At 39.1% G+C, this 25,560-nt stretch overlaps 1 protein-coding gene across 2 annotated transcripts in view; it reads left to right on the top strand.

The window, feature by feature from the left end:
- Positions 1–25,560, top strand: part of PLD5 (phospholipase D family member 5) — a 489,350-nt gene that overhangs the window by 280,899 nt on the left and 182,891 nt on the right. The window contains exons 3-4 of one of the 2 annotated variants that reach the window (XM_030868579.2): positions 2,458–2,626; positions 21,819–21,930. In XM_030868579.2, coding sequence (XP_030724439.1) covers positions 2,458–2,626; positions 21,819–21,930 — 281 coding nt within the window. Of the gene's footprint in view, positions 1–2,457; positions 2,627–21,818; positions 21,931–25,560 lie in introns of those variants that run through there. The other variant, XM_060307808.1, reaches the window with a different exon arrangement.

Consider the following 25,560-nt stretch of genomic DNA (forward strand, 5'->3'; position numbering starts at 1 on the left):
GCTCTCAAAAGCATCAAAATTAAGTCCAGACTTCTCTTCCTGGTTCACAACCTCTACAGTGTGGTCCCTACAGACACTGCCAGTCTTCTCCACCATGGCAAGCCCCTGCCATAACTCTCTTACCTCACACTTCCCTTGGCCAACCAACTCTCAAGTATCCAAATACACCTAGAATATCTTTCTCTTCCAGCTGACCCATAAAAATTATATCTTTGAAGACTCATTTCAAGTCCCACTTTCTCCAGTTCCAGATGCTCCCAACCTAATTATTTTTTCCTCACTGCTGATGTTCCAGTGGTACTTCAGATGGTGCCTTATCCATCTAATTAATTCTTACTCTTGTTTTGCCATTTATTAGAGCCTACCTCCTATTTAAATCATTACGTATGAGACTGGCTCTTTCACTAGATTATAAATTCCAGAGGACTAGGGAGTTTTGTCATAGTCATTTCTGTGTTAGGTACAGTAAATGACTTGCTTGTCCTGTGCTCATAAGGTCTCAACCAGATTTAATTCATTTGTGGGTAGTGGTTGGATGATTGGACCCTAAAATTTTGAATGTCTCTAAGACATATACCCAACCCCATTTTGGCTATGATATTCATCAAATACACAAACATATTACTGAGAGTATTGTTTTTGTTTCTAAAATTGGCTAAATGGAACAAGTCTCATTAAAATAAACAGAAGTTCTGGATTCTGTATTAGAAGCTGAGATTCATTCTATAGGTATTTCTTGAGCCCTAATTATGTATCCAGCACTAGGGATGCATAGCTTTGAATAGAAAGATCTGTTCTAGAAGGGCTTACACCCTTACCCTAACCCTATCTTCATAAGAGTTTGGAGTTTCTTGTCAAGAGTTGCAGGAGAATTTACATTTCTTAAACTGGAAAAAAAAAACCCTGTTTATTCCTTTATTGAAATGTTATTGGGACTTCCCTGGTGGCACAGTGGTTAAAAATCCACCTGCCAATTCAGGGGACATGGGTTCGAGCCCTGGTCCAGAAGATCCCACATGCCACGGAACAACTAAGCCAGTGCGCCACAACTACTGAGCCTGTGCTCTGGAGCCCGTGAGCCACAATTACTGAGCCCATGTGCCACAACTACTGAAGCCCGCGTGCCTAGAGTCCGTGCTCTGCAACAAGAGAAGCCACCGCAATGAGAAGCCTGTGCACCACAACAAAGAGTAGCCCCCTCTTGTCACAACTAGAGAAAGCCCACATGCAGCAACAAACACCCAACACATCCAAAAATAAATAAATAAATTTATAAAAAGAAAAGTCAGGGAATTCCCTGGTAGTCTAGTGGTTAGGACTCTGAGCTTTCACTGCTGAGGGCCCAGGTTCATTCCCTCATCAGGGAACTAAGATATTGAACTTCCATGCCAGTGACCTTTCAAGGATGGCCCATGGTATTCAGATTTTAAAAAGTAATAATAAAATAAAATAAAAATAAAAAGATTTTAAAAATAAATTTAAAAAACTAAAATGTTATGTGTCACCTGGCTAACTTAGAAGTGAAAATCACACAGCCTTAGCTGCAGCACCAACGCAAGCCACAGTGTATATGTTGTCAACAATAAGGAAGTATAAAAAGAAAAGACACATTTATTAGGTTATTGCTGATTGTAGTTTATTTAGGGCTTGGTTATTACTGTTATTTTATATATTCCCTATCTCCAACTTTAATAAAGCCCTGCAACAGGCCGGTTTTTATTTATTTATTTATTTATTATTATTATTATTATTATTTTGTGGTACACGGGCCTCTCACTGTTGTGGCCTCTTCCCGTTGCGGAGCACAGGCTCCGGACGCGCAGGCTCAGGGCCATGGCTCACGGGTCCAGCCGCTCCGCGGCATGTGGGATCTTCCTGGACTGGGGCACGAACCCGTGTCCCCTGCATCGGCAGGCGGACTCTCAACCACTGTGCCACCAGGGAAGCCCAACAGACCGGTTTTTAAATTTCCTTCTTAGTATCATTTTATGCCTTAGGCTGGGAAGCACTAACAGAGGTTTTAAGCAATAGTAATAGCATTTACTATTTTTATTTTCTAGTAGTAATAAAACATAATATTTTAGTTTCTAAACTAGTTCTAATATATGTCCAACATTGTACTAGAAACTGGAGATATTACTAGAGGAAGATGCTTGTGTGGGAAGCTCTGGACTTTTTCTCAAGGCTATTTTGGCACTGGACATTAGGGACATATACCATGATTTTCTGAAATATGAGTGCTAACTGAGGGGAAATTGAACATAAACTCTCAGAACACAGTAGATTAGCATAGGGGAAATGTTAAATGCCTTTGTTGAAAAATGTAAATTATGAGGAACATATACATTCAGAAAGAGTAAAGAGTATTTTTCAGATGTCTCTGTATGCATGTGTAAAGATCTGTGGCTTCAAATTTGACTAGATTTTGTTTGTTTGTTTTTCAAAATCTTTTCTAAGAATTGCCCTGGTGGAAAATATTCCTGAAGGCCTTACCTATTCAGAAAATGCACCATTTCACTTATCACTTTTCCAAGGCTGGATGAATTTACTCAGCATGGCCAAAAAGTCTGTTGACATAGTATCTTCCCATTGGGATCTCAACCACAGTCATCCATCAGCATGTCAGGTAAGCTGCATCCTCTAATGTGTGTGACAATTTTACTTATGTGCATTTTATACTCAGTATTCTTGCTTCCACTCCTCAAGTTCAAGCTCATTTTTTCAGTCTATCTATACCCATAGTTCATGTCCAGTATTACATTTATATGTATGTGCCATTGTTAATCGTAGGTTGCTCACCTTCTACTAGAATGCAGTGCTTTCAAGGGCAAAATCACATCTCATGTTTGCAAACAAGAGGCTCTCTATGCAGCACTGCTGTATCGGACAACTTCAGAGGTGTCTTGTGGTGTCCATTGATGGCACACCCCAGAATTCTGCTTTGCACAACCTGCATGTTTACAGTTTCAATTCCGTAACTGCTTGCTGAGACATTTAATTGGTTAATTGGTGTCCTAATTTGTCTTTGTGGCTCAGAGCCAACTTTTTTAATAGTGGAGTCACACTTCCCGGTATAGCTGTATATTCTTGACTCTGTCATATTTGAGTGAAGAGGAAAAAGAAATTTACTAGTTATAAGAACGACCTTTAGAAAACTGACTAAATGATCTGAATGATTTCTGAATGAAATGTCCTGGAGATAAGAAAATGATCCTGGTAATCTTTTTTTTTTTTTAATTTTTGAATTTTATTTATTTATTTTTTTATACAGCAGGTTCTCATTAGTCATCAATTTTATACACATCAGTGTATACATGTCAATCCCAATCGCTCAATTCATCACACCACCACCCCCACCACCCCGATCCTGGTAATCTTTAACATGTTTTTCTTTATGTTGGTACAACCATGATAGCACTGAGCTATCAAGTATATGACCATTGCCCTATACTTAAATGTCCTATGGGGGGGTCAAGGATAAAATTAATTTTGTCTGTTTGTATACAAAATGTGTTGGCATTAAGCCTATAATCATTACCTCATTGGTGCTTTGATTTGCTTCAATTATACTATTTTAAAGTCAAAAGATATTAGAAAATAGGTACAAATAAACAAAAATCCCATAAAGGCTATACTAAGAAGAACTGGATAATTTTACTAATTATATTCTGCACTGTTCTACCTCTGCTGAAGCAGGTGCTTCAGGTACTTATTGCAGCATTTTTCATCCCAAAACTTAGTGGTTTATAAAAATAACAATTATTTTTGTATTCATGATTCTGGGCAGCGTTTGTCAGAGAACTTGTCTCTGATCTAAATAGTGTTGGCTGAGGTGGCCTACCTGGGGCTGGAGGGTGCAAGATTACTCCTCACATAGGAGCATCTTACCTCAGATGGCTGGAATGTCTAGCAGCTGGCTGGACTTCTCTCTCTCTGTATGTGTCTGTCATCATTCAGTAAAGCGGCTTGAATTATTTACCTGTGGTTATATCCTAAAAGGGCAAAAGCAGAAACTGTGAGACCTCTTAAGACCTGAGCTCTAGAATCCCAATTGCTTCCACCCTATTCTATTGGTCAAAGCAAGTCACAAATCCAAGATGAGAGGGGTAGCATCCATATGGGAATGTGGAGAATTGTTGGCAGGCATCTTTGGAAATTATATACCACAGTGCACTCTGGCCACAGCAATCCATTTGTCTCTCCCACATACAAAATGCACTTCTCATCCCCCAAAACTTGTATCCCATTACAGAAAAGGCTCAAAGTCTAGGATTTCTTCATCTGCATCAGAACAGGATCTGAATAGGACTCCTCATGAGGGCTTCTCTTGATTTGGAAACCTGTGAACTAAAAAGACAAGATACATGCCCCCCAATGCACACCCCCAACATACAATGGCAAAATAGAGATGAGATAACCACGATAGATACTTCTATTCAAAAGGGGGAAGTAGAGAGCACAAATTAGTCATTGAACCCACAGCAGTTTTAAAAGCCAACCTGGCACACATCACCAGTTTTCCGAACTTGGAGAACAGGGAATGTCTCTAGACTGGGATCTAGTTCTGCTTCCTGGGGGTGCTTTCCTAATCTGCCGTTCTCAGAAACTCTTTGCTCCACCCTCTGTGTTTTTCTTTCTTTTTCATAAGAAATAGCCTGTGCTTGCTTCAGACTTATTTTCTTGGTTGGCTTTCTACCAGTAGAAATCTGAGGCCCCAGAGACCTCTTTTCATTTTAAACCACCCCTGTCCTTTTTTAGTCCAAAATGGAACAACCCCTTAAAAACTTCTGTAGACTTTCTATGTATCCAGTTATAATCCACTCTATTAGCAAAAGGCCACACCACAAAAAACTCACAGGTGGTCTTTTTCTACTTTGCACTGTGACTCAAGATGCTTCGGAACCTCACCCTTGAATTTTCCAGGAGCCCTTTTGAGAGGCAGCCCACCACCACCATCACTTTTAATCCTTCAGAGGTCTCAACATGGAATCACACAGCCACAGCTTTGATTTGATCCTTACCCTGAGGTCATTTCTCATTTTGAGAATGTTTTTGCTCAATTGAGAGACTGTCCTAGATTTTCTACATTTCTCTCAAAATTCTGCATGAAAATGAAATAGTTTCTTCTTATCATATACCACCAAAACTTTGATTGATAATCTGCCTGAACAATCTCCTTAGCCAGATCTCCAAATCCACTAGTCATATTTTCTATCTCCTACTTTACAGCAGGCAGTAGCGTTGCCAAACTTTCTACCATTACTTTCTCAAGGCCTCAAAAGCAATTTCTTCACTGTTCTTCCAGCCTTGAGTAACAGAATGAGATTCCAGCCCCTACCACCACCAAGTCCCAGAGACAATGCCACATGCTTTAAGTTTTCGCAACAGTCGTTTCTATTTAATTTTTTATTGTGGTATAACAAACAACTCCAAAACGCATTCATTATTATTTCCTATGATTCTGTGACTTGGTTGACAGTTCTTTTGCTTCAGTAGTGCTGGCTGGGATTACTTATGAGGTTGTGTTTAGGTGGGAGGGTAGCTGAAGCTGGACTGCCTGAGGGCTGGGCACATCTCATTCTCTGCATGTGGACACTCATCATTCAGTAATCTAACCCAAGCTTTTTATAAGGCAGCTGGATCCCAGGAGAGTGAAAATGAAAACTACAAGACCTCTTAATTCCTGGGCTCCCAGAACTTTACTTTGCTACATTCTGTTAGTCTGAAAAAGTCACATGGCCAGGCCACAATCACTGGAGGGACAAGAGACTCCAGGACGAACATACATGTACAGGAATGGGAGGAATTGTTGGCAGCCAAATTCCCAGGTGGTTTGTATACTCACAAACCTTTGAAAAGAGCTGAACCAAACCATTCTGACCTCTTGCTCTCTGAGCCCAGCAAACCCTCCTGGTGTTCAGACTCTGGGAGAAGATGGGTCATCAGAGAATGGCACAGCCTTTCTGCGTCACGGTTCCTGAAGTCACATCATGGTCAGTATTCAGTACTGCTCACAGGGCAGTGATGAAATGGATGCGTGAGGCTCTAGGTCTGTTTTGCCTAACAGTGTCTAGCATGGTGCTTGACGCATACTGGGTGTTCAGTAAATATTTGTTGAGTAGTAAATATTTGTTGAATGGAAAGATAAACAAAGCTGGATGCTAGTTAAAGTGGTCAGGACAGATTTTAATCAGTAATACTGTTGCAGTAGGGAAGAGGTCCAGGTGAAGGGAACTCAACTTAGATTTGTACAGAGATGCCCGGGTACTTTATATAGGAAGAATGAGGGAGTTGGAAGGGCGTGACAGGGGCCTGAACAGGGTCAGGGAAGTAGAAATTTATAAAAAATGGTCCATGTGTGAACCCCATCTGGGATTGCTAGCTGGTGCTTTTCCAAGTTAGGCTCCTACCCTCCCACATAGGCTGGGAGACAGGGGCCTATCTTCAGGTGTTGGCAGAACAGCCTATTCTTTGGCAATCTTGAGCTTTCTTAGGCAGGCACTTTAATGGGGGCTAAGGTCATCCTAGAGATGTGGCCTTGAGCTGTTAGAAACCATGTTAGTGTTTGTTCAAGCCTTTTAATGGGGGAGGAGAGACAGAGGTAGGGCAGAGCAGGGTGGATGAAATGATTTGTGTTGAGAGTCTACAGTCTTTATAGGCCAAGGTTGAGGGCTGGTAGAGAAGTAGACTCAGAGGATCCTGGCTAGAGTTTGGTCAGGGAAAAAGTATTTGTCAGTTGCATGGCTTTAGAGTGAATTAAGGTCGATGTTACACAGGCAGAAAGAAGGTAACACTTAGCTTAATTCAAGTCACTCTCTAACAGCTGGCCTACTGCCAAGAAATGGAATTTTTCAATTTGCTGTCAGTAACCTGGCTATTACTGAACTCACCCAGCAGTCCTTTAGGAGGAGACCCCAGTGTGAACTGATATCTTCCAGTAGAGTCATTCTGCGCCCACCAGCGATGGCTTTTTGCTGCCTCTCATTCCCCTAACAACACCAGGCTCCTTTACAGTTTAACACCAGTTGGTTTTCTTCAGAGTTTTGAGCTAATTTCACTTTGCCTCTTTACAAGGAGAGAGCTGCATTTGCAGACATGAAGGATAGAGGGGCTTTACCTGCTTAGGAAATTAAACGGACTCAAGCAGGATGTGAGACCCATCTCTCATGAACAGCTCTCCCTACTCCTGTCTGCTCTTGGCCCTGAGTACCATATCCTGGAAGGAGTGGTGAGCAGGAGGGAGGGGGGAGGTTGACAGCGGAGTTCGGAGGGTTGCAACTTCAACAAGACAGTAACCTTTCTCCTGTCCTCTTCCTCTGGTCCACTGGTGGCCAAGTGACTGCCACTAGTTGAATACCAGGCATGGAGTGTAGTCTTTAAAGAAAGAACAAGCGTGTGGAGGAGAGTGCTTGGTGCCTGGTTTGCTCCATTTCCCATCTCCCCTCCCTGACCTTCAAGCCCTAGAGCAGTGTTTGCAAAAGGACTTAGGTTTCAATGGCCCAGAAGAACTTGTCTAAATACCACATGTCTTGGGCCTTCAGAGATTATTTTTCAAGAGCCTGGCTCACTCCTTCCCGCCCTCTCACCACACCATAGGGGTAATTGTACAGAGATCAGGAATGGAAAAAAGAAAGCAGGTCCTTGCTGCCAGCTTTTTCTCTTCAGGTACACTTTAAAGATTCATATCCTGTTCTCTCCAGGCCATCAAGTTTTACCATTTCTACCAAGGAAGGTACTGGCTGAAAGCCTATTTGATTTAAATTTTACCTGATTTTATCTTTCAAATGGAAATAGGAAATTAAAGACTTTACCCAACCTTTCAAATTTTGGATGGCTAATCTTTGGACCTTGGAACATGTTTTTATTTTTACCAAGCCCTCATAAATATTGGGATATAGTCATTGATTGACTTATTGCACACAGAAAAAAGAATGTTAAGAAAATGAAATTCACACTGTAATTACTCAAGTGAGCTAATTAAAATTTTTAAAAGATGTTTCAGAAAATTGGCTCAGGTTCATAGCTTATTTTCCATTAATATATTTTTAAAAGAAAATACTTTTATTTTGAGAGGCACAATAGTCAAACAGGACTATTCTAACAGACTTCTAAACCAACAGAGCCTGAAAAGTCCTAAACGGAAACCATAAATGGTAAATAAATAAGTAGGAATTATAACTGAAAAGCAGCCCATCTACTTATCATAATGCAGCTGTAAGCAAAATACACCAAGGAATGGTATAGCCAGTGGCAGGCAGGCCCCAGCTCAGCAGAAAAGGGACACAAATAAACATGGCACATGACATCTGTGTGTTCTCTGGATGTCTGTGTCCTCTCCGGATGCCATTTTGTAAGAGTGAGCTATGGTCATTATTAATAGGATGATGAATGCCTACATTTTTTTTTTCATTTGCCTGGAAATAGACACATTCATTAAAAATGCACTTTTAATCTGTGCTGCCAAAGGGTCGCTATTTTAATTCCCGCTCTGAAAAACTCATCTTGTTTTTCCTACTTCGCCCTGGGTGTTGTTAATCTTTTTGTGGTTGTTTCCTTCTGTGCTGAAAGAAACTGGGCAGTGACCTTGTTCTGGATCACAGTCATGTTAAGGGCTAGTGAGGTCTACAGTTCCATGGAAATTATATTTTCATATTTAATCAAAAGGCATGGTTGGGCTAAGGGTTTTGTTTCTTTCTGTCCGAATGATGAGTTTAGACCCTGAAACATTGAATTTCTAGGACAACTTGATTGCTAATTTATGGGATAAAATGACGGAGATTTATGAAATCAAGACTCTTTAGGAAAAGCCAGGAAATATGATTTGACAAAGGCTTCTTAGTAGAGCTACCTAATTCACTGAGCAAAAAAGTCCTATTCTCTATGAGTTCATTGGAAGAAACCAAATAAAATAATGAATGAGCTACAACAACTGAATCTTAAAGAGGTGTATTTATATGAAATCAATTAGTTACTGGTCTACAGTGAGCCACGATTACCAGTGGATGATACATCACAATTGTTTAATTTTGAAAAATTATGATTTTTAAAATTGAACAGTATTTGCTCAGTTTAGTAACTAGCATGTTTGAAAGTTCAGTGATCCAAGAGGTTATTTTGGAAAGCATAAGCCAGGATCCTGTCTCTACACAGTAAGTGGTAGGCAGACTGTCAGTGGTGGACAGACTATAGAAATGAGTCAGGAGTATAGTTTATATTTCTTTTTATCTACTTATTAGCTGTGTGACTTTGAGCTAGACGCTAAACTCTCTGTGCCTCAGTTTTCTCATCAGCAAAATCAAGGTGATAACAGAATCTACCCTCATAGGTTGTTGTGTAGATTAAATTAGTTAATACATGTAAAGGGTATAGAACAATCTTTGACCATTTAGTGCCTATGTAAGTGTTTATTGTTAAATTCATGAATGTTATCATTCACATTTACTTACTTAGGTGCACACTGCAACTTTAGTTCGAGTCAGTTTAATTGTAGTAACAAATAATGAGTTCTTACTGGGTACTTTACACTAGAATCCAAGATGGTTACCATGTAAAATTAAAAGAGGAATATAATTTCTACAAATGTGAGACTCTGGGTAGATAAGAAGGATTAGGAAAATTATCATTATATATGGAATTCTAACTTTTATTTATTACAAATTTTTACACACAAACACACACACAGTGTCTTGCTCTCACCCGTCTGTCTATCTATGTATACATATATACATGCATACACATATATCCCTCTGGACAACTGACATCTTGAATCTTGAATACGCAGGAAGTAATGTGATCTTATCCAACCTACAGGCACTTCTGATTTTTGTTAGTTGGTCAGTTGGTTGGTGTTTTGCTCCTTGTTTTTGTTTAAGTTGAAGTCCCCTAAGGCCAGGCAGCATTCAGTGATCTCACTTTGGTGGGATGCATCCTGCCATCCCTTGATTAGGCAGCTGCATCCCTGTGTGACTCAGGTCTCCAGGCCCTGTCTTGTAGCCCACTCATTCCTTCCTAGCAATATTCTTCCTAACTGACTATCAATGTAGATTAAGCAATAGAAGAGAGATTTTGTTTCAGCCAACTATAAACCCTTTCCTTGTGATGTTTGTTTCATAGCTATCTTCATGATTTGTTCATAAATGATATTGTTAACATTTTCTATTACTATCACTTCATACTTTGACCTGTAATATCTCTTAGCCATCCTCAGGGAGCCTGCAGTCTAGTGGAGTCAGCTAGGACTCCACACACTCCAGTACTTCTCATTCCCAGTCTCCACCATCTTATTGATTCTCCATCTTCAATGCCCTTCTAAGCCCACTCTTCCTTTCTTTCCCATCCCTGCTGTTCCATTCCCTCTCCAAGTCTACTGAAGTAGTCTTTACACTCATTCATCGTGCAAACGGTCAGCATCTACTCTGCAACACGGGTATTTCTGGAACCCGGGAGAATCCTATTTTTGACAATGTTGTTTCCATGTAAAAGTCTGATAAAAGTATCCAGAAATGTTGCAGCCTCATCATAATATTTAATTAGAATTTCTTTTCTTTATTACTATTTTGTAACCTAGGAAAAATAAAATCACAATAGTTCCTGCTTTTCATTTTGCCTGAAAGGAGATGAGCATAGTTGGTGGAGAGGGGTCCTTTAAATAATTGAAATTCTTCCAACCTGTTGTAATTAAGAGGTTGGTATATTGTAATTAGTAGGTTGGAGTGAGACAGCCAGAGAAGGTAGGATATTATGATACAACATGGAAAATGCACATTTCATCCTTTGTTTTGATGTAGATCTGAGGACTTGAATACATTTTTACTATATTATGGCAAACTTCCTATAGTCTATTTTGTGCTTTTATGGAATTATAGGGAAAAATAAAACATGTATAAATTAATTAGAACATAATTAGGATACATACTAATGCTCTGTTGTTATTTGGCTCAGTTTAGAATCCATTATTTTTTTTATTTTCAGTTCTCAAAGTTTGGTTTTATGGAAAAGGCAAACTATCTAGGAGGCATTTGCTACAGTGGAAAGACCACAGGTTTGGCATCAACCATATTTGACATGACCAGCAGTTTAGTAGTTGTGGTCACACTGGGCAAATGTCATAATCCCTCTGATCATCAATTCCCTCATCTATAAAATGGATTTAATAATGCCTGTCTCATTTGATTGCTTTGTAAATTTGATTAGATAGTTTGTGAAACAGCAAATAATGGAGCTCATAAAAGATAGTTGCTGTTTTCATTTGATTTTTGTTTTTCTAGTGCAAGACATTTACTTTCAAATTCCATACAGGAATTTACTTTATCATTTTACAGCAGGAATAACTTTCAGCTGTCCATCAAGTTCTCAACTTATATTAAAGGAGGTTAAGATAATTCTTCCCAGAATAATAATTCAGGTGGTTCTTCAAAGTTTAGGTGAAGAAAAGAGAAAGAAAAATGTGCATATTTTCAAGTAGATTCTTACCCTTCTGTCCCAGTATGGCAACTTTCAGCCATAACGACCAGTAAGAATCACCTGGGGAGCCTTTGAAATATACCTATGTCCAAGCTCACCTCAGATCAGTTAAATTAGAATATTTGGAGAGGGGCTTAGGGTCTGATACCTTTTAAAAGATAACTTGGGGATTCCATTGTGCAGCCAGGGTTGAGAATTACTGCTCTAAACCATCCCAGTCTAATAAACAGTGTGTGATTTTTATAGATTTCAGGATAGAACCAAGTTGGTCCCTTTCTGCTTAGTCAACTTAATTTTACCTGTTTCGGTTTAATCCTGTTTATTCCAATTGTTCTCTCACTGATGATGTAAAAGGGTGACAGCTTCTATTTCACTGTTCCACATAAACAGTAGGTTCTCTTCAGCCTTCTCATCTCCAGACTGAATAACTCCTGGTCAGTATCAACATGAAAATAGTGTCATCTTATGAAAAGACTGTCCCCTTCTTTCAAAATAGTATCTTTTTTGTTCCACAAAATCAACACTTGACACATGCTTATAAATTAGCATTCTCCTGTTTGAAATGTGGCCATAGACTAATTTTGAATGTGCCTTTACTGAACAAACATTTATCAAGGTACTGTGCTGTTTGCTGGGGACACAAAATCAAATGAGCAATGAGTAGTGGGGGAGACAGAAAAACCAGTGATAAGAATACAGAGTGGTAGAGCAGTGATGAAAGGAGCTGTCAGCGAACAGGTTTGTGCAGCTTTCTCTCCGCTCTCAGCAGAGCCCTCCTGACTCTTGTGGCTTCTGGTCCTCCCTCAATGCAGTTCTTAGTGAATTCCTGCTGCTTCTCTATGCTTTTGCTCCCCCATCTGTTGAGTAATTCTAATTATGTTCTTGCTTGCTTTCCAATATATTTCTAAGGAAAATCGTCATTCATATATAAACTCATAAACACTATGATTAGCAAGAGTTTAACCTCTTTGCTTCTTTTAGAATCCAATCATATAGACATGAATAAATCATGAACCCGAAGACATTCTTCTCAATTATTTTCATTAAATAATAACTTTTCTTTAAAGTTGTCTTAGTTTTGTTTACCTATACGCTTGATTGTTTTCTCTCTAGACATTCGCTCTGTATTTCCTATGGTCTATTGATGTTTTTGGAACTTTTTTTTAAAAAGAATAGGTTGGATTTTTTTCTCATTATAATACCAATAGCTTCTTACTATAGAAAATTTGAAAACTACAGAGAAATGAAAGAGGACAAAATCATCCATGTGATCATCAACAAAAATTTTTTAATGGTTTGATATTTTATGCATAATTACATACATAGGCTCATATAAAGAAATTTGTATCTTAATTTTGAACTTAATGTCACACCATAAGCATCTTTCCATGTTATTAGAAACCCTGGTAAACATTATTTTAAATTGGTTGCATAATATACAATGTAGCATATACACCAGATTAAATGTAGATAACTTGATATTTCTCTATTATTGGACATTTAAGCTATTTCTTTTTTTCAGAAGTAAATTCTACTGCAGTAAATATTTCTTTTTTTTTTTTTTTTTTTTTTTTGCGGTACGCGGGCCTCTCACTGTTGTGGCCCGTCCCGTTGTGGAGCACAAGCTCCGGACGCGCAGGCTTAGCAGCCATGGCTCACGGGCCCAGCCGCTCCGCGGCATGTGGGATATTCCCGGACCGGGGCACGAACCCGTGTCCCCTGCATCGGCAGGCGGACTCTCAACCCCTGCGCCACCAGGGAAGCCCCAAACCATTGTCTTCTTTTTGCTCATTCACTCAGCATCAATTCTCAGAAGTAGGATTAGAGGGCTAAAGAGTCTGAGCTGTTTCTTAAGGCCATGGGGTTTTGGGGGAGCAATGTAGTAAATCCTCATGGTTGCTTCCTGGGGAAGCTGGGACCACTGGGAGAGAGTATGTGAAGGAATTCTGCCTCCATTCTGTGTGGGGCTCTCTGCCCACTCAGAATAAGTGATTGTGGAAGAGCTGGAGTGTTTGGCACCTCCTGGTACTCCTCCCTTGCCCCAGTCACATCACAGGCCACCATCTCCTGCAGTGCCATGCACACTCTTCCAAGTACTGCTGAATGCACTGCCAAGATTACGTTGTCCACCCACCTTTTGCAGCCAGACTGGACACTGGAGCAGCCTTAAAGCTACTTTCTAGTACTGTAGGAATCCAGCTGCCCAGATCCCTGTAATAAGCATGCTGCTCCTGATATTAATTCCTTGCTATTTCCTGTCCCTTCATGGGTATGATGAGCTTATTCATCTCTTTTCATCTGCCCCTGACAGGGATGGCTTTTTTCATACCCATGGGGTGCATAATTGTGAATAACCATCATTAGGCAAGGTCTTGGGGATTAACTCTTCAAAATAATTAAATCCCTTAATGGGATGGAACCTGGACTAATGAATGGACTGGCAGCCTGCACGCCTACATAGCAGATACTCTCTGCTGATATCAAGCGAATAATCCTTATTGCTTGCTACCCCAAAAGTGGATATTCTCAATTAAGTTACTGGGTCTGTGGCACGGTCTGAGTTCCGAAACTGTGATTGATCCATGACCACAGGACATTTGTGAACTGATGTAATGGCCAACATCTTCTGGCTTCAGATAAGGAATTCCATATTCCATCGGCATGTTCTGAAAACAGCTGGGGACTCTGGCCACCATCCCCAACTCTTCTCTTTTCCTCAGCCCAAGCCTAAGCATCCAGTTCATCACTGTACTGTCTCATAAATACCCGAGATCCTTCCTTTTTTTTTTTTCTTTTTGACTGCCATTGACACTAGCTCAGATCACATCATCTCTCACCAAACCACATACCAACCTTCTAATTTCTCCTTCAGCCTGCAGCCTTGCCCTGTACCAGTCCTTCTCCAATTTGTAGTCAAGAGTTTTCTTTCAGAACAAAAATTTGATTATGCCCTTCCCTATGTAAAATCCTTCAGAGGTCCACACTGTTTTCCAGGTGAGGTGTAGACTGTTTGTCCAGGCTTACAAGACCCTTCATGATATGCTCCTACTTATGTCTCTGCCACAGATCTCCACCTGAATATTTTTTCTTTCCTCCCCTTTTTGGGGGAACTTTCCCTGAGTGCCTTGGACTGGGTTATTAGGGCCCTTGCTGTATTTCCCCTAGGCCTGTACCTCCTTTACCTATCATCTGACACATTTGCTGTATTTGCTTATTTATCATTTATCTCCAATACTTATTAAAGTCTGTGGCGCATAGCAGGCATCCAGCAAATGTGTTGAATAAATTTGCTCAAAAGACATTTTTCCTTGTCCTGGGGGTATTTGAGAGTAAAAGTTGACACTGAAAAATATATAAGTAAGTAATATATCTATACCCTTGGCAAACTTTGTGTATTTCAGTAAATATAATAAGTAAATAAGAAAATTTTAGTATGTGTTCTAAACTGAAGAAAACTTTTTTCAGTAAGTATAGTAACAAAAAATTTCAGTAAATATAGTAAATAAATAAGAGGTCAATCTTATAGATAATACTGACTGGTTAAATAAATGAACTAACAAATTGAGTCAAGAGGGGTTGATGCATGTGTGGTTTTGTCTGTTAAGTCACAAATTTAAAAAAAGTCAAGGCAAGTGTATTGCTTTAAAAGGACACTGTATCAGGCTTCCCTGGTGGCGCAGTGGTTGAGAGTCCGCCTGCCGATGCAGGGGACACGGGTTTGTGCCCCGGTCCGGGAAGATCCCACATGCCGCGGAGCGGCTGGGCCCGTGAGCCATGGCCGCTGAGCCTGCGCGTCCGGAGCCTGTGCTCCGCAATGAGAGAGGCCACAACAGTGAGAGGCCCGCGTACTGCAAGAAAAAAAAAAAAAAGGACACTGTATCTTCAAATAAATGCTAAATCTTGTTTTCTCATGACTGTATCATCAAGTGTTTAATCAGTCCTTATGTCCCTTTTTACTCTGATTTAAACTTTTTATCCTGTGTGTGTGTGTGTGTGTGTGTGTATCATGATAGCATACCTAAGATATATAATCATAAGCGCACACGCATATTTTGGTGCCTTTGTTTCTTTGGGATGGGCCTCTAGATGTGAGATTCCTGTGTGGAAGGAAGCAATATGTTAGAGTACTCTTTCCCCAAATCGTTGACAAGAGTAAATGCTGCCACTCATAAATTATTTCTTGTCTCTTTGAGTGCAAAGAGAGATCTCTATATTGCTTTGTGTCATGCTTCTCTCGTCAACATAAAGCATCTCTTTATGTCTGCTAGCCATGTAGGCTTGCTCTTCTTAGGCTTGTCTAATCTATATTTTGCCCACGTTTGGTTGGGCTATTGGCCTTTTCTTACTAATTTTTAATTTATTTTTGTAGGGTACAGCTGTTAACTCTTTGTTTCTCATTTGCATAACAAATATTTATTCCAGACTTTTACTGTTTTTCATTAACTTTGTGGTATCTTTTGCTCTATAATTTTTTTTTACTTTTATAGTTCTATATATCTTTTATTACTTCTATATAGCTGGCTTGTTTATTAGTTTTCTGTGGCCAGTGCAACAGATTAGCACACACTGTGGCTTAAAATAACAGAAATTTATTCTCTTGCAGTTCTGGAAGCCAGAAGTCTGAAATTAGTTTTACTGGGCCAAAGCCAAGGTGTCAGCAGAGGGGTGCTCCCTCCAGAGGGTAGCCACCATGTTCTAGGGGAGAATACACTCCTTACCCCTTCCAGCTTCTGGTAGCTGCTGGCATCCCTTGGCCTGCTGCTATGTCACCCCAGTCCTCAAGGCCAGGATCTTCAAATCTGCCTGCTCCGTGTTCACACTCCCTCCTCCTCTGGGTGTGTCAGAGTCCCTTCTGCCTATCTCTACTACGATTGCCTTTAGGGCTCACTCAAATAATCCAGGATAATCTCCTCATCTCAAAACCTTTAATTTAATCACATCTGCAAAGATTCTATTTCGTTGACAGTTTCCAGATTAGGACCTGACATCTTTGGAGGCCATTATTTAGCCTCCTACAGCGTGATTAAGGTTTTTACCAAGACTGTAGATGTAGTTGCCCAGATTTTCTTGAAAGTGTTGGTGTATCCTTATTCTTCCTGAGAATATATTTTTCTATGTAGTGTAATATAGGGGTATCTTCCACTTGTGCCAGATTAAACCACTTCACCTCTTTCAGACTGAATTAAAATAGCATGTTTTAAATAAAAATCATGTGTAGTACTATTTCTGGATTCTCTGTAAGTCCCCTTGTCTGTTTATCCATTCCTATGCCACTACCATATTAATATGATTACTATGACTCTATGGTTCATTTTTAATAATACTGAAGACATTTACAGTTAAAAATTTCTCTCTGACACCAAATATTTCTTCATTTCATGGTTTTGCTATGAAGAACTCAACTGTTCATAGTTTCCTAGAGAATAGAAAAATTCACATTTCTTTTCTCTTTTGATGTAAGGATAATCTAAGAGTGAGTTTTAAAATGTTCAAGTAGTTAAGATTTGTTTTATGAGTTACATGTTAATGGTGTGTCTCTCATTTTGTTACATTATGAGCAGAGAATGAAGCCTGTAGAATATTTCATTTTAACCATTGTTCAAGTTTTCTTAATGGCAGTTACAGGAAGGTTTTTTTTATAAATGTTCCACAGACAAATATTGTTTTGAGGGGCTTGATATATAAAATGAAAAATATATAAATGTACACATAATCAAGTTTATTGATTGTATTATTTAATTTTCATATATCCTCATTTATTTTCTATTAGATCTACCCAGGCTTGAAAGACATATTTTAAAGTGGTAGTGTTTGTTTTTTTGTTTTTGTTTCTGTTTTGTTTTTTTTTGCGGTACGCGGGCCTCTCACTGTTGTGGCCTCTCCCATTGAGGAGCACAGGCTCTGGACACGCAGGCTCAGCAGCCATGGCTCAAGGGCCCAGCCGCTCCGCGGCATGTGGGATCTTCCCGGACCGGGGCACGAACCTGTGTCCCCTGCATCAGCAGGCAGACTCTCAACCACTGCGCCACCAAGGAAGCCCAGTGGTAGTTGGTAGTTTAATTGCCTTTTTATTACCTTTTGCTTTATGTATTTAGCCACTATGCTGTTTGGTACATACCAGTTTATAACTGTCAGTTCCATTACTATGACCTTTTTCCCATCTAGTCCTTTTAAGCCCTCCTCAGCTCTTATTCTAATTTTTACTGAGATCCTTTATCCAATTTGTTGTAGATCAGTGTTTCTCAACCTTTTTTTCATTATCACCTTACTTGGGAAATGTTTAGACATTTTTTCCTAATCCTGCCCCCACCATGAAATTTTAATACCAGAGATATATTGCATATTTACTGTATGTATATCTATGTTTTATTAATAAAAAAGAGTAACTTTCATCTACACACACATCTCTACACTCACACCGGAAAGAATCAATTTTCAGTCCCTTTAGGGTAATAGCACTGGGAATGCCATGTAATAGATTCTTAGTAGGCCTTCCCCTATAAAGTGTCCTAGCAAGTACATCAAACACATATTCATAGCACATTGATAACCAATTATTTCTTCTTTCCTTCATCCTCCTTGATGGCTTTTAGTGTTATTTACTGTTTGGTTAGAGCTCTTCATTGAATATGTTCCTCATATGGGTTATGTAGGTAATACAGTCTCTAAACCTGTATATATCTGCAAATATTTTTTTCTTTCCCACTGGCAGGTAAAATCCTTGACTGGGTAAAGCACTCCTGGGCTTCACTCTTTTTCTTCCACAGTCTGTCACCACCAAGTGCTGGTTTAGTGTTGCCGATGGTTAGCTCCACGCCAGTCTGATCCATTTTCCTTGATAGGTACCTTTTTGTTTTGTTCTGTTTTGGGCCGGGAGTTTGTAAGAATTCCTCTCTCTCCTTGGTGTTGATTAATTCTACAGAATGTGCCTAGATGTGACTTTCCACATTACATTTGCCTCCATCTTCAGTTATCTTTCCAACATGTAAATCTATGTCTTTCCTCAAGTTGGACACTTTTTTCTTCTGTTATTTACAAACGTATTCTTTTTGTCTCTTTTTCTCTTCTAATACACCTATTAGCCACATGTTATATATCTTCAATTTATCGATCACCCTTTTCTCCCCTCGTCACCCTTATACTTTTGTGTATGTGTGTGTGCATGCATGTTTGTGCTTTGAGATATTTCTTCCATTTGGTCTTTGGGCCACTAATTTGGGCCTCAACAGTGTTCTTTAATTACTCTTCTAATTTAGCTCTAAAATCGTAGAGTTTTAGTCCAGCCAGAGGACTTTTTTTTTTAGTCCTATCAGAGGACTATCTTCTGATTTCTCTTTGGTATTTTTGTTTTTCCCCTTCACATTTTATTGTGGCATTTCATCCTGCCTATGAGTTGTTTTGGGTCAACAGAAATAGGCAGTATTTATAACCCCTACTCTCTTAGGTTAAGCAGCCTCTTCAGAGTCACAAAGGGGCTGAGCTGGATCTCTTTCCTTGCGGTACAGCTCTCTGTCCAGGATTGTACTGTCTATCATAAGGTTTTTGCAGACATTGGAAAAAAATGGCTTAAAGTAGGTCAATGTGCCTGAGCCACTAGCTAACTTCAAGATGATTTATTTAAGTTTAAAATGTTAGCTAATGTTTCTCACCAGAAAGAGCAAGTCTTTAAACTGCTGATGTTTAAAAGCCAAGGGACTTTTGTTATTCCTTTACGAAAACATGATGAGTAAATTTAACTCAGAGAGCAGTGGGCCTTACTGCAGATCTCAGCATAGAATAAGTGTTTCATACCTTTGAAATAATTACATTTTGAATGTCCTAGCAAAAATGGGTGGACTGGGAGGTAAGACACTGAAAACAGGGGAAATTTAATAGAAGTTCTGCCTCAAGCCCAAGTATAGAAGTTCTACCCCAGCACAAGTTCATTACAGTGAGCACTATATTTAAAAATTTTAAGACTCCTTGGTGTAAGTAATCAGCACATATTGAAGTAAAAATGAGCTTTATTTAATGACAGTCTGCTACTATCTGTAGCTTTTGGAGTTTCTATTTTCATTCATGTTTGATAGTTCTGGTCTTCATTTTAAATCTCACAAAAATAACACAGTGAGATAAATTTAAGGCTCAGAGCCAGAAGTACAGATAGGTTAGAAGATCTCTTATGTTTCATTTGTGCTAAATTTATTGTTAACTAAGAGCAAAAATAAAAGCATTTGTTTAAAAATACTGGCTCGAGACTTCCCTGGCGGTCCAGTGGTTAAGACTTTGCCTTCCAATGCAGGGGGCGTGGTTTTGATCCCTGGTCCGAGAGCTAAGATCTCACATGCGTTGCAGCCAAAAAAGCAAAACATAAAGCAGAAGCAATATTGTAACAGGTTCAATAAAGACTTTAAAAATGGTCCACATCAAAAAAAAAAAAAAAAAAAGAAAGTCTTTAAAAATACTGGCTCACTAACTGTGGGGACTTACATAACACACAAAGTACATACGTCCTTTCCCTTTGTGAAAGTGAAAAATACAAACGATTTATGTGACTGTGAGATGACCATGAGTCTGGGCTCTAGAAATCTGGACTATGTAGGCATCACCAAACCTTCAAGGGTATGTGACAAGAGTATAGTGCACAACTCGGCAGAGTGACAAAGCTCACAGGGAGGAGGTTGTGTTGGTGGCAGCTCTGCAGGAAAATCCCCAAAGCCCCACCAAGTGCATCTTCCCTCACATCCAGTGTCTGAGCCTCTCACTGCCAAGCCCTCATTTCTCCCTAGTAAATTTGAAATTTATGTAGACCCTGAAATCAGCAAATCAGCAGCTGTTTTTTTCCTTATCCTTCTCCCTCTATCTCTTCATATCTCTCTTTCTCTCTCCTTCCCTCTTTCCCTCTCACCTCTTTATTAAAAAAGTAATTTGCAACTGCCTGATGCACTCATTCTACGTACCTCATAGGAATACCTGCTTTGTGGGGAGGCTGCCTCCACGCTTTGCATGCAAAGTAATTTGGTCACTTTTGGTGAGTTCTACTTTGAGCAACCTTTATCAGCACACTTAGTTAGACAAAAAGGGAGCCTCCATGCCTGACATGGGGTGCAACTCCTCTTTTCCCTAACTTCCAAGGATTATGGAGCTTAGGCTATACTGCACCAGCTCTAGGCAGGAGCATGGCTGGATTATGCAGACGCTCCTCCCTGCTGTCAGCTGTCGCCCTAGCACTGGCATACCAGCTCCCTCCTCCTTAATATTCCAAAGCTTTAGGGTTTTGATCTTTGGCTTCTTTCTTTTCTAAGGCTGAATTGCAGGAATCACTGCTGTACATCTACATTTCATCCATTTTCTCTTTTCAGTCTTCAAATACTTTCTACATGATCATTATCAATAATCCATTCTTATCAAAGTAAGATAAGACTCTGCCACTTGGGGCCATTAATACCAAAGCCTTATTGCCTGTTTAGCCTCCGAAGGCATTTGAGTTTGTGGCTGAATAACAACATTCTGAAGAACCAATAAAAGAAGACCAGTTCCCTCTTATGATAATGAGGAGTCTATGAAAACACACAAGAGAAAATAAAAAGGATAATGTTGCAATCCACTTACCTAAGATGATATAATAGCTATGGACCTACCACTATTCAGAGTGTCCCTGAGATTAAAAAAAAAATTTTACTATAAAAATTATGCTTGTGAAAATCTTATAAGGAAAGCCTTTACTTTTTATTTTTTTCAGTTATTTTTATGCTGGGCTAATAATTATAGATTTCTAGGCAGACCATAAGTTGAATTCAGTAAAATACGTTTTAAACAAGAAGGAGAATTTAGGCAAATCCCTGATAAGTAGTCATGATTCCCCCCATAATGGCTAACACTTAAAGGATACTTACCTACTACTATCTCTTAATTCTCACAAAAACCTTTTAAAGTAAATACTAATATTATCTATCTTTTACTGAAGAAGAAACTGGAAATTAATGAGATTAAGAAATGGAGTTTGTAAATTGGAAAACCAGCTGGAATCCAGGTCTTTCTGGGTCCAATCACAACTGTTTAATATTCTCTGCCTCTTCACGTGTAGATAATTTGAGTTCATGAAAAAGTAAAAGAAGAGTAGATTTGCATTGTAGCATTGAAATGACTATTGCAATAATTGTTGAATTGCACAATACTCAAAAAAACAATGTAATCTGTGTTCCTACTACTACTCTATTTCCATAAACTCTTGAATTTATGAAGTGCTGCCAAGGGCTGAAGTGCTTGCCTTTTAAAATTTGAATGAATAGTTTTAATTTTCAATGTTTATTTATTCCTATTTAAAATAGCATACTTTTAGGTTTTCTGACTTTGGTTCTGAATATTTTTTCTAGGGTCAACGTCTTTTCGAAAAGTTGCTCCAACTGACTTCTCAAAATGTTGAAATCAAGCTAGTGAGTGATGTAACAGCTGATTCAAAGGTATTAGAAGCCTTGAAATCAAAGGGTAAGGCCAAGGTTGACATGGTACTCTACCTCTGGGTGTTCTGTTCTGGTACCTTTAACTCTACATAGAGCAGTACATGATTTCTTTATAATCAACACACTTGACTTAGTGCACTTCTTATTTCTCCTTGGAAAAACAGCTTGATTAAAGCCTTTAAATGAGAGAACTAATTAGTTAATTCTACTGGGATTTTTTAAATAGTGTTGTTGCATATTAGCTTATGCAAAATAATTTACTAGCCATTAGATGATAATTAACTGGAAAGAAGAATCTTTCCCTCTCTGAACACTTCAGTGATGTGATTAGAGAGAAGAGCCACTTCTTATCAGAACAAACATTGTATTTCTGCTTTTCTCTTGACCATCAAATGGAAATTCTCCTCATGCTACATATATTCTTTGAAATAATATAGTCAGATGTAGGAGTCTATGAAACACTGCCTAATTCACAACTTTTAAGGCAATTCCACAGGAGATCATCATTTGTATGGCCACTTTGCAATTTGTCTCACAACACTGAGGATAATTATAAAATAAATTTCTTAATTTTGCTGTATCTTTACTAACTGAACTCTCACAAAAAGTTTTTACTGATTTATCAAAAAATTTCACCCTGAATTTACTATCCAAACTGTAAGCCTATGAAAGAAATTGGCAGGTGTGAGCCAGTGAAAATGTTCAAGATGCTGGGTGTCCCCGGGAGAGGACAAGGTGTTGGCCCCAGTGAGTGTCAGTGTTTCACCTGATGATACTACATCTCACATGTGTGCTGTTTAAACATATTGGGCATTTTTGCTTGTCATCTTCCCTACATCAGTAAGTGAAAATAAAATACTTTCTAAAAAATGGAACAGACTATGAGGCAAGTAAGTGAGCCCAGGTGGCCTTTCCTTCTGCAGAAGAAAAATGGAAAGTGATAAAGCCTATGAAAAGAAAATAACATAGAGAAGACAAAAGCTTGGCCAGGCATGTGGGCTTACCACCATGCACATTCTATTTTCTATGCATGGGAAAATAAAGAAAACTTACATGAGTTATTGCTAGGTCTGAAAGCTTCACCCTGCTACTTGAGCACAGCACAATATACTTGAAAAACTAGAAAATACCTAGTTCAGTGGATTGACAGATACAACCAACATGGATTAGAAATGTATGAATACTTAAACTGTTTAAAAAATATGAAATTGGGTTCCCACTGTAAATTGAATTTCTCTCTGAAAATTTGTTATCTGACGCATATTTAGGAGTGGATTACTTTAGGCTAACTCTGAGTGCCTGTATTTGCCTGTATTTGCAGATGATTTTTCTCATGGAAGCTACTTGCATGTCCTTGGGGTTTGATTACCCCAGAAGGGTAAAAAGCAGATGAGTTAGGAAGAGAGGGATATAGCCTGAGACTTCAGTTGCTTCTTGACTGTACATCCATAGTTCTGTTCCTTGCCATAGCCATTCTAAACCTTATAAACTCAACCAAAAGTTAAAACTAGGCAGTACTGGGGGTATGACAGCCTTTTTTAGTTGCTGCTGAGTATTTGGCTACTTTAGACAGGGAATAGCAATTAATGAATTTATAGATAAAGCCCTTGCTTACATTTCTATTGTGAACTATGAATTAAAGTTTCATTATAGTCAGTGCTTCTCACACAAAAGAAGTGTTTGAATTTCACAAGTATATGCATATGTCAGTACAGCTCAGGCTTTGTTAATGTCTAATAGGAGTTCTTATCAAAATAAGAAAATGGTTTTCCTTCACAATGGGAGAACAATAAACAGGACCCAGGGTTCTCACAGCTATTCCCTATGTACCTAGAGTGAGCCTATCTGGCTTTTATTAATGCACATAGGTGTAATATATATGCATCTTTAAAATGCAGTTTTTGTATTTCTCTGCTCTCACCCTGTGGCAGAGACATAGTATATAATCACAGTGCATTTAAGAAAAACTGATATTTTTATGAAACCGTTTTAAATCTGTGTTGGAATACTTTGCTTTGGGGTTATCTTTAAATTTCTTTAGGGAGAGTTCCTAGTCTTTTGGTAAAGTTCCAGGAAGGTTTGTCCAGAAATAGTCCACAAAAAAACAGATAAGTGTGAGACTAGCCATGAGCTACTTCAGCTGTGAAGGAGTTACTGAGTTTAGAAGTTAATCAAATTTATTGTGAAAAAGAACAAGAGTGAGGCTTCCCCAGGAAATGGTAAAGATTTAGTGCAGACATTGGCCCAGCGAAGGCACAGTGGGCTGGAGATGTGAGGTGGCCCAAGGCCACAGAGCCCTCCATGGGTGGGGTGAGATTGCAGGTTAGTCACTGTGCCACATGCTCCCCACTCCTTGACTCAGAAGTCAGAAGATAATCCTCCAAGGTCTCACCCTGTGGCTGGAAGGTGGGGTGCTTTTGAAACCCAACCTCCTTGAAGTCCTTAAACCCCGGCAGGGATTTCATTCTAGACAAGTCTCCCTGTAAATTCAGAGTTTCACTGATCAGTTTTCCTAATTTCACTTGCTCACCATCTCCACTTGTATCCCCCAATAGCATCTCATAGGCAGCGTGTTAACCTGCATACCCCTTCCCCTCGCTCAGTAGCTCCAACAGCAGCTTCCTTTACCTGAATTTCCAACCGCCCACTCACTCCACACTCTCATTCTTCACATCTAACAGGCCAGATTCTATAGGATCTGCCCCTGAGTCTCTCTCCTAGATATTACAGTCCCTTCTCAGCTACACCTGCCCTAGTGCAAGTATTTAATACCTTGCCCAGACCTAGCCACAGCTACTTTCTCTCTTCCCAACTTCTGATCTTCTCACCCTCCCACCATCTGATCTCCATGCAGCTACCAAAGGGATCCTCCACAACATGATTATTATCAGCTCACATCCCCACCTAAATCGGGTGTGTGTATGAGTATGCCCGAGTGTTACATACACCTTTTAACTGAGAAATATCATACCTGCAACGAAGAGCACAGTATTAAGTGTATAGCTCTAGGAATTTTTATGAAGTAAACACTTCTGAATAATCCCTTCACAGATCGTGATGTACAGCATTGCAGATGTCTCAGGAAATGTTTTCATTACCCTTTGAAGTCAGTATCTTCTGCACAGCTGACCACTATTTCAACTTCTGCCATTATAGATTATATTTGTGCTTTTTTTGAATTTTATATAAATTGACTTATTAAGTACATACTCTTTCATATCTGGATTCTTTTGCTCAATTTTATAAGATCCATATATGTTGTGTATAAAAGTAGTTTACCCTTTTACATTTTTATATGGTATTCCATCATGTAAATATAATTTATGGATTCTACTGATGATGGACATTTGGATTTTTCCCACTTTTTTGTTATTGTAAATAATATGGTGCTATGACCATTCTTGTATGTCTTTTTGGTGCCTGTTTATACTCATTTCTTTCGATATTTACCAGGAGCGGAATTGCCGACATCACAGGCTATGTATGTTCAACTTCAATAGACATTGCCCGTCAGCTTCCAAAGTGGTTATACCAGTTTACACCACCACAGACAACACATGAAAGTTTCATTTGCTCCATATTCTCACAAAATCTGGCATTCTTTGTCTTTTTTATTTTAGCCATCCTGATGGATATGTAGCATGACGTGACTTTA

The sequence above is a fragment of the Globicephala melas genome, chromosome 1 (genome assembly GCF_963455315.2).
Source record: "Globicephala melas chromosome 1, mGloMel1.2, whole genome shotgun sequence".
Lineage (NCBI taxonomy): Eukaryota > Metazoa > Chordata > Mammalia > Artiodactyla > Delphinidae > Globicephala > Globicephala melas.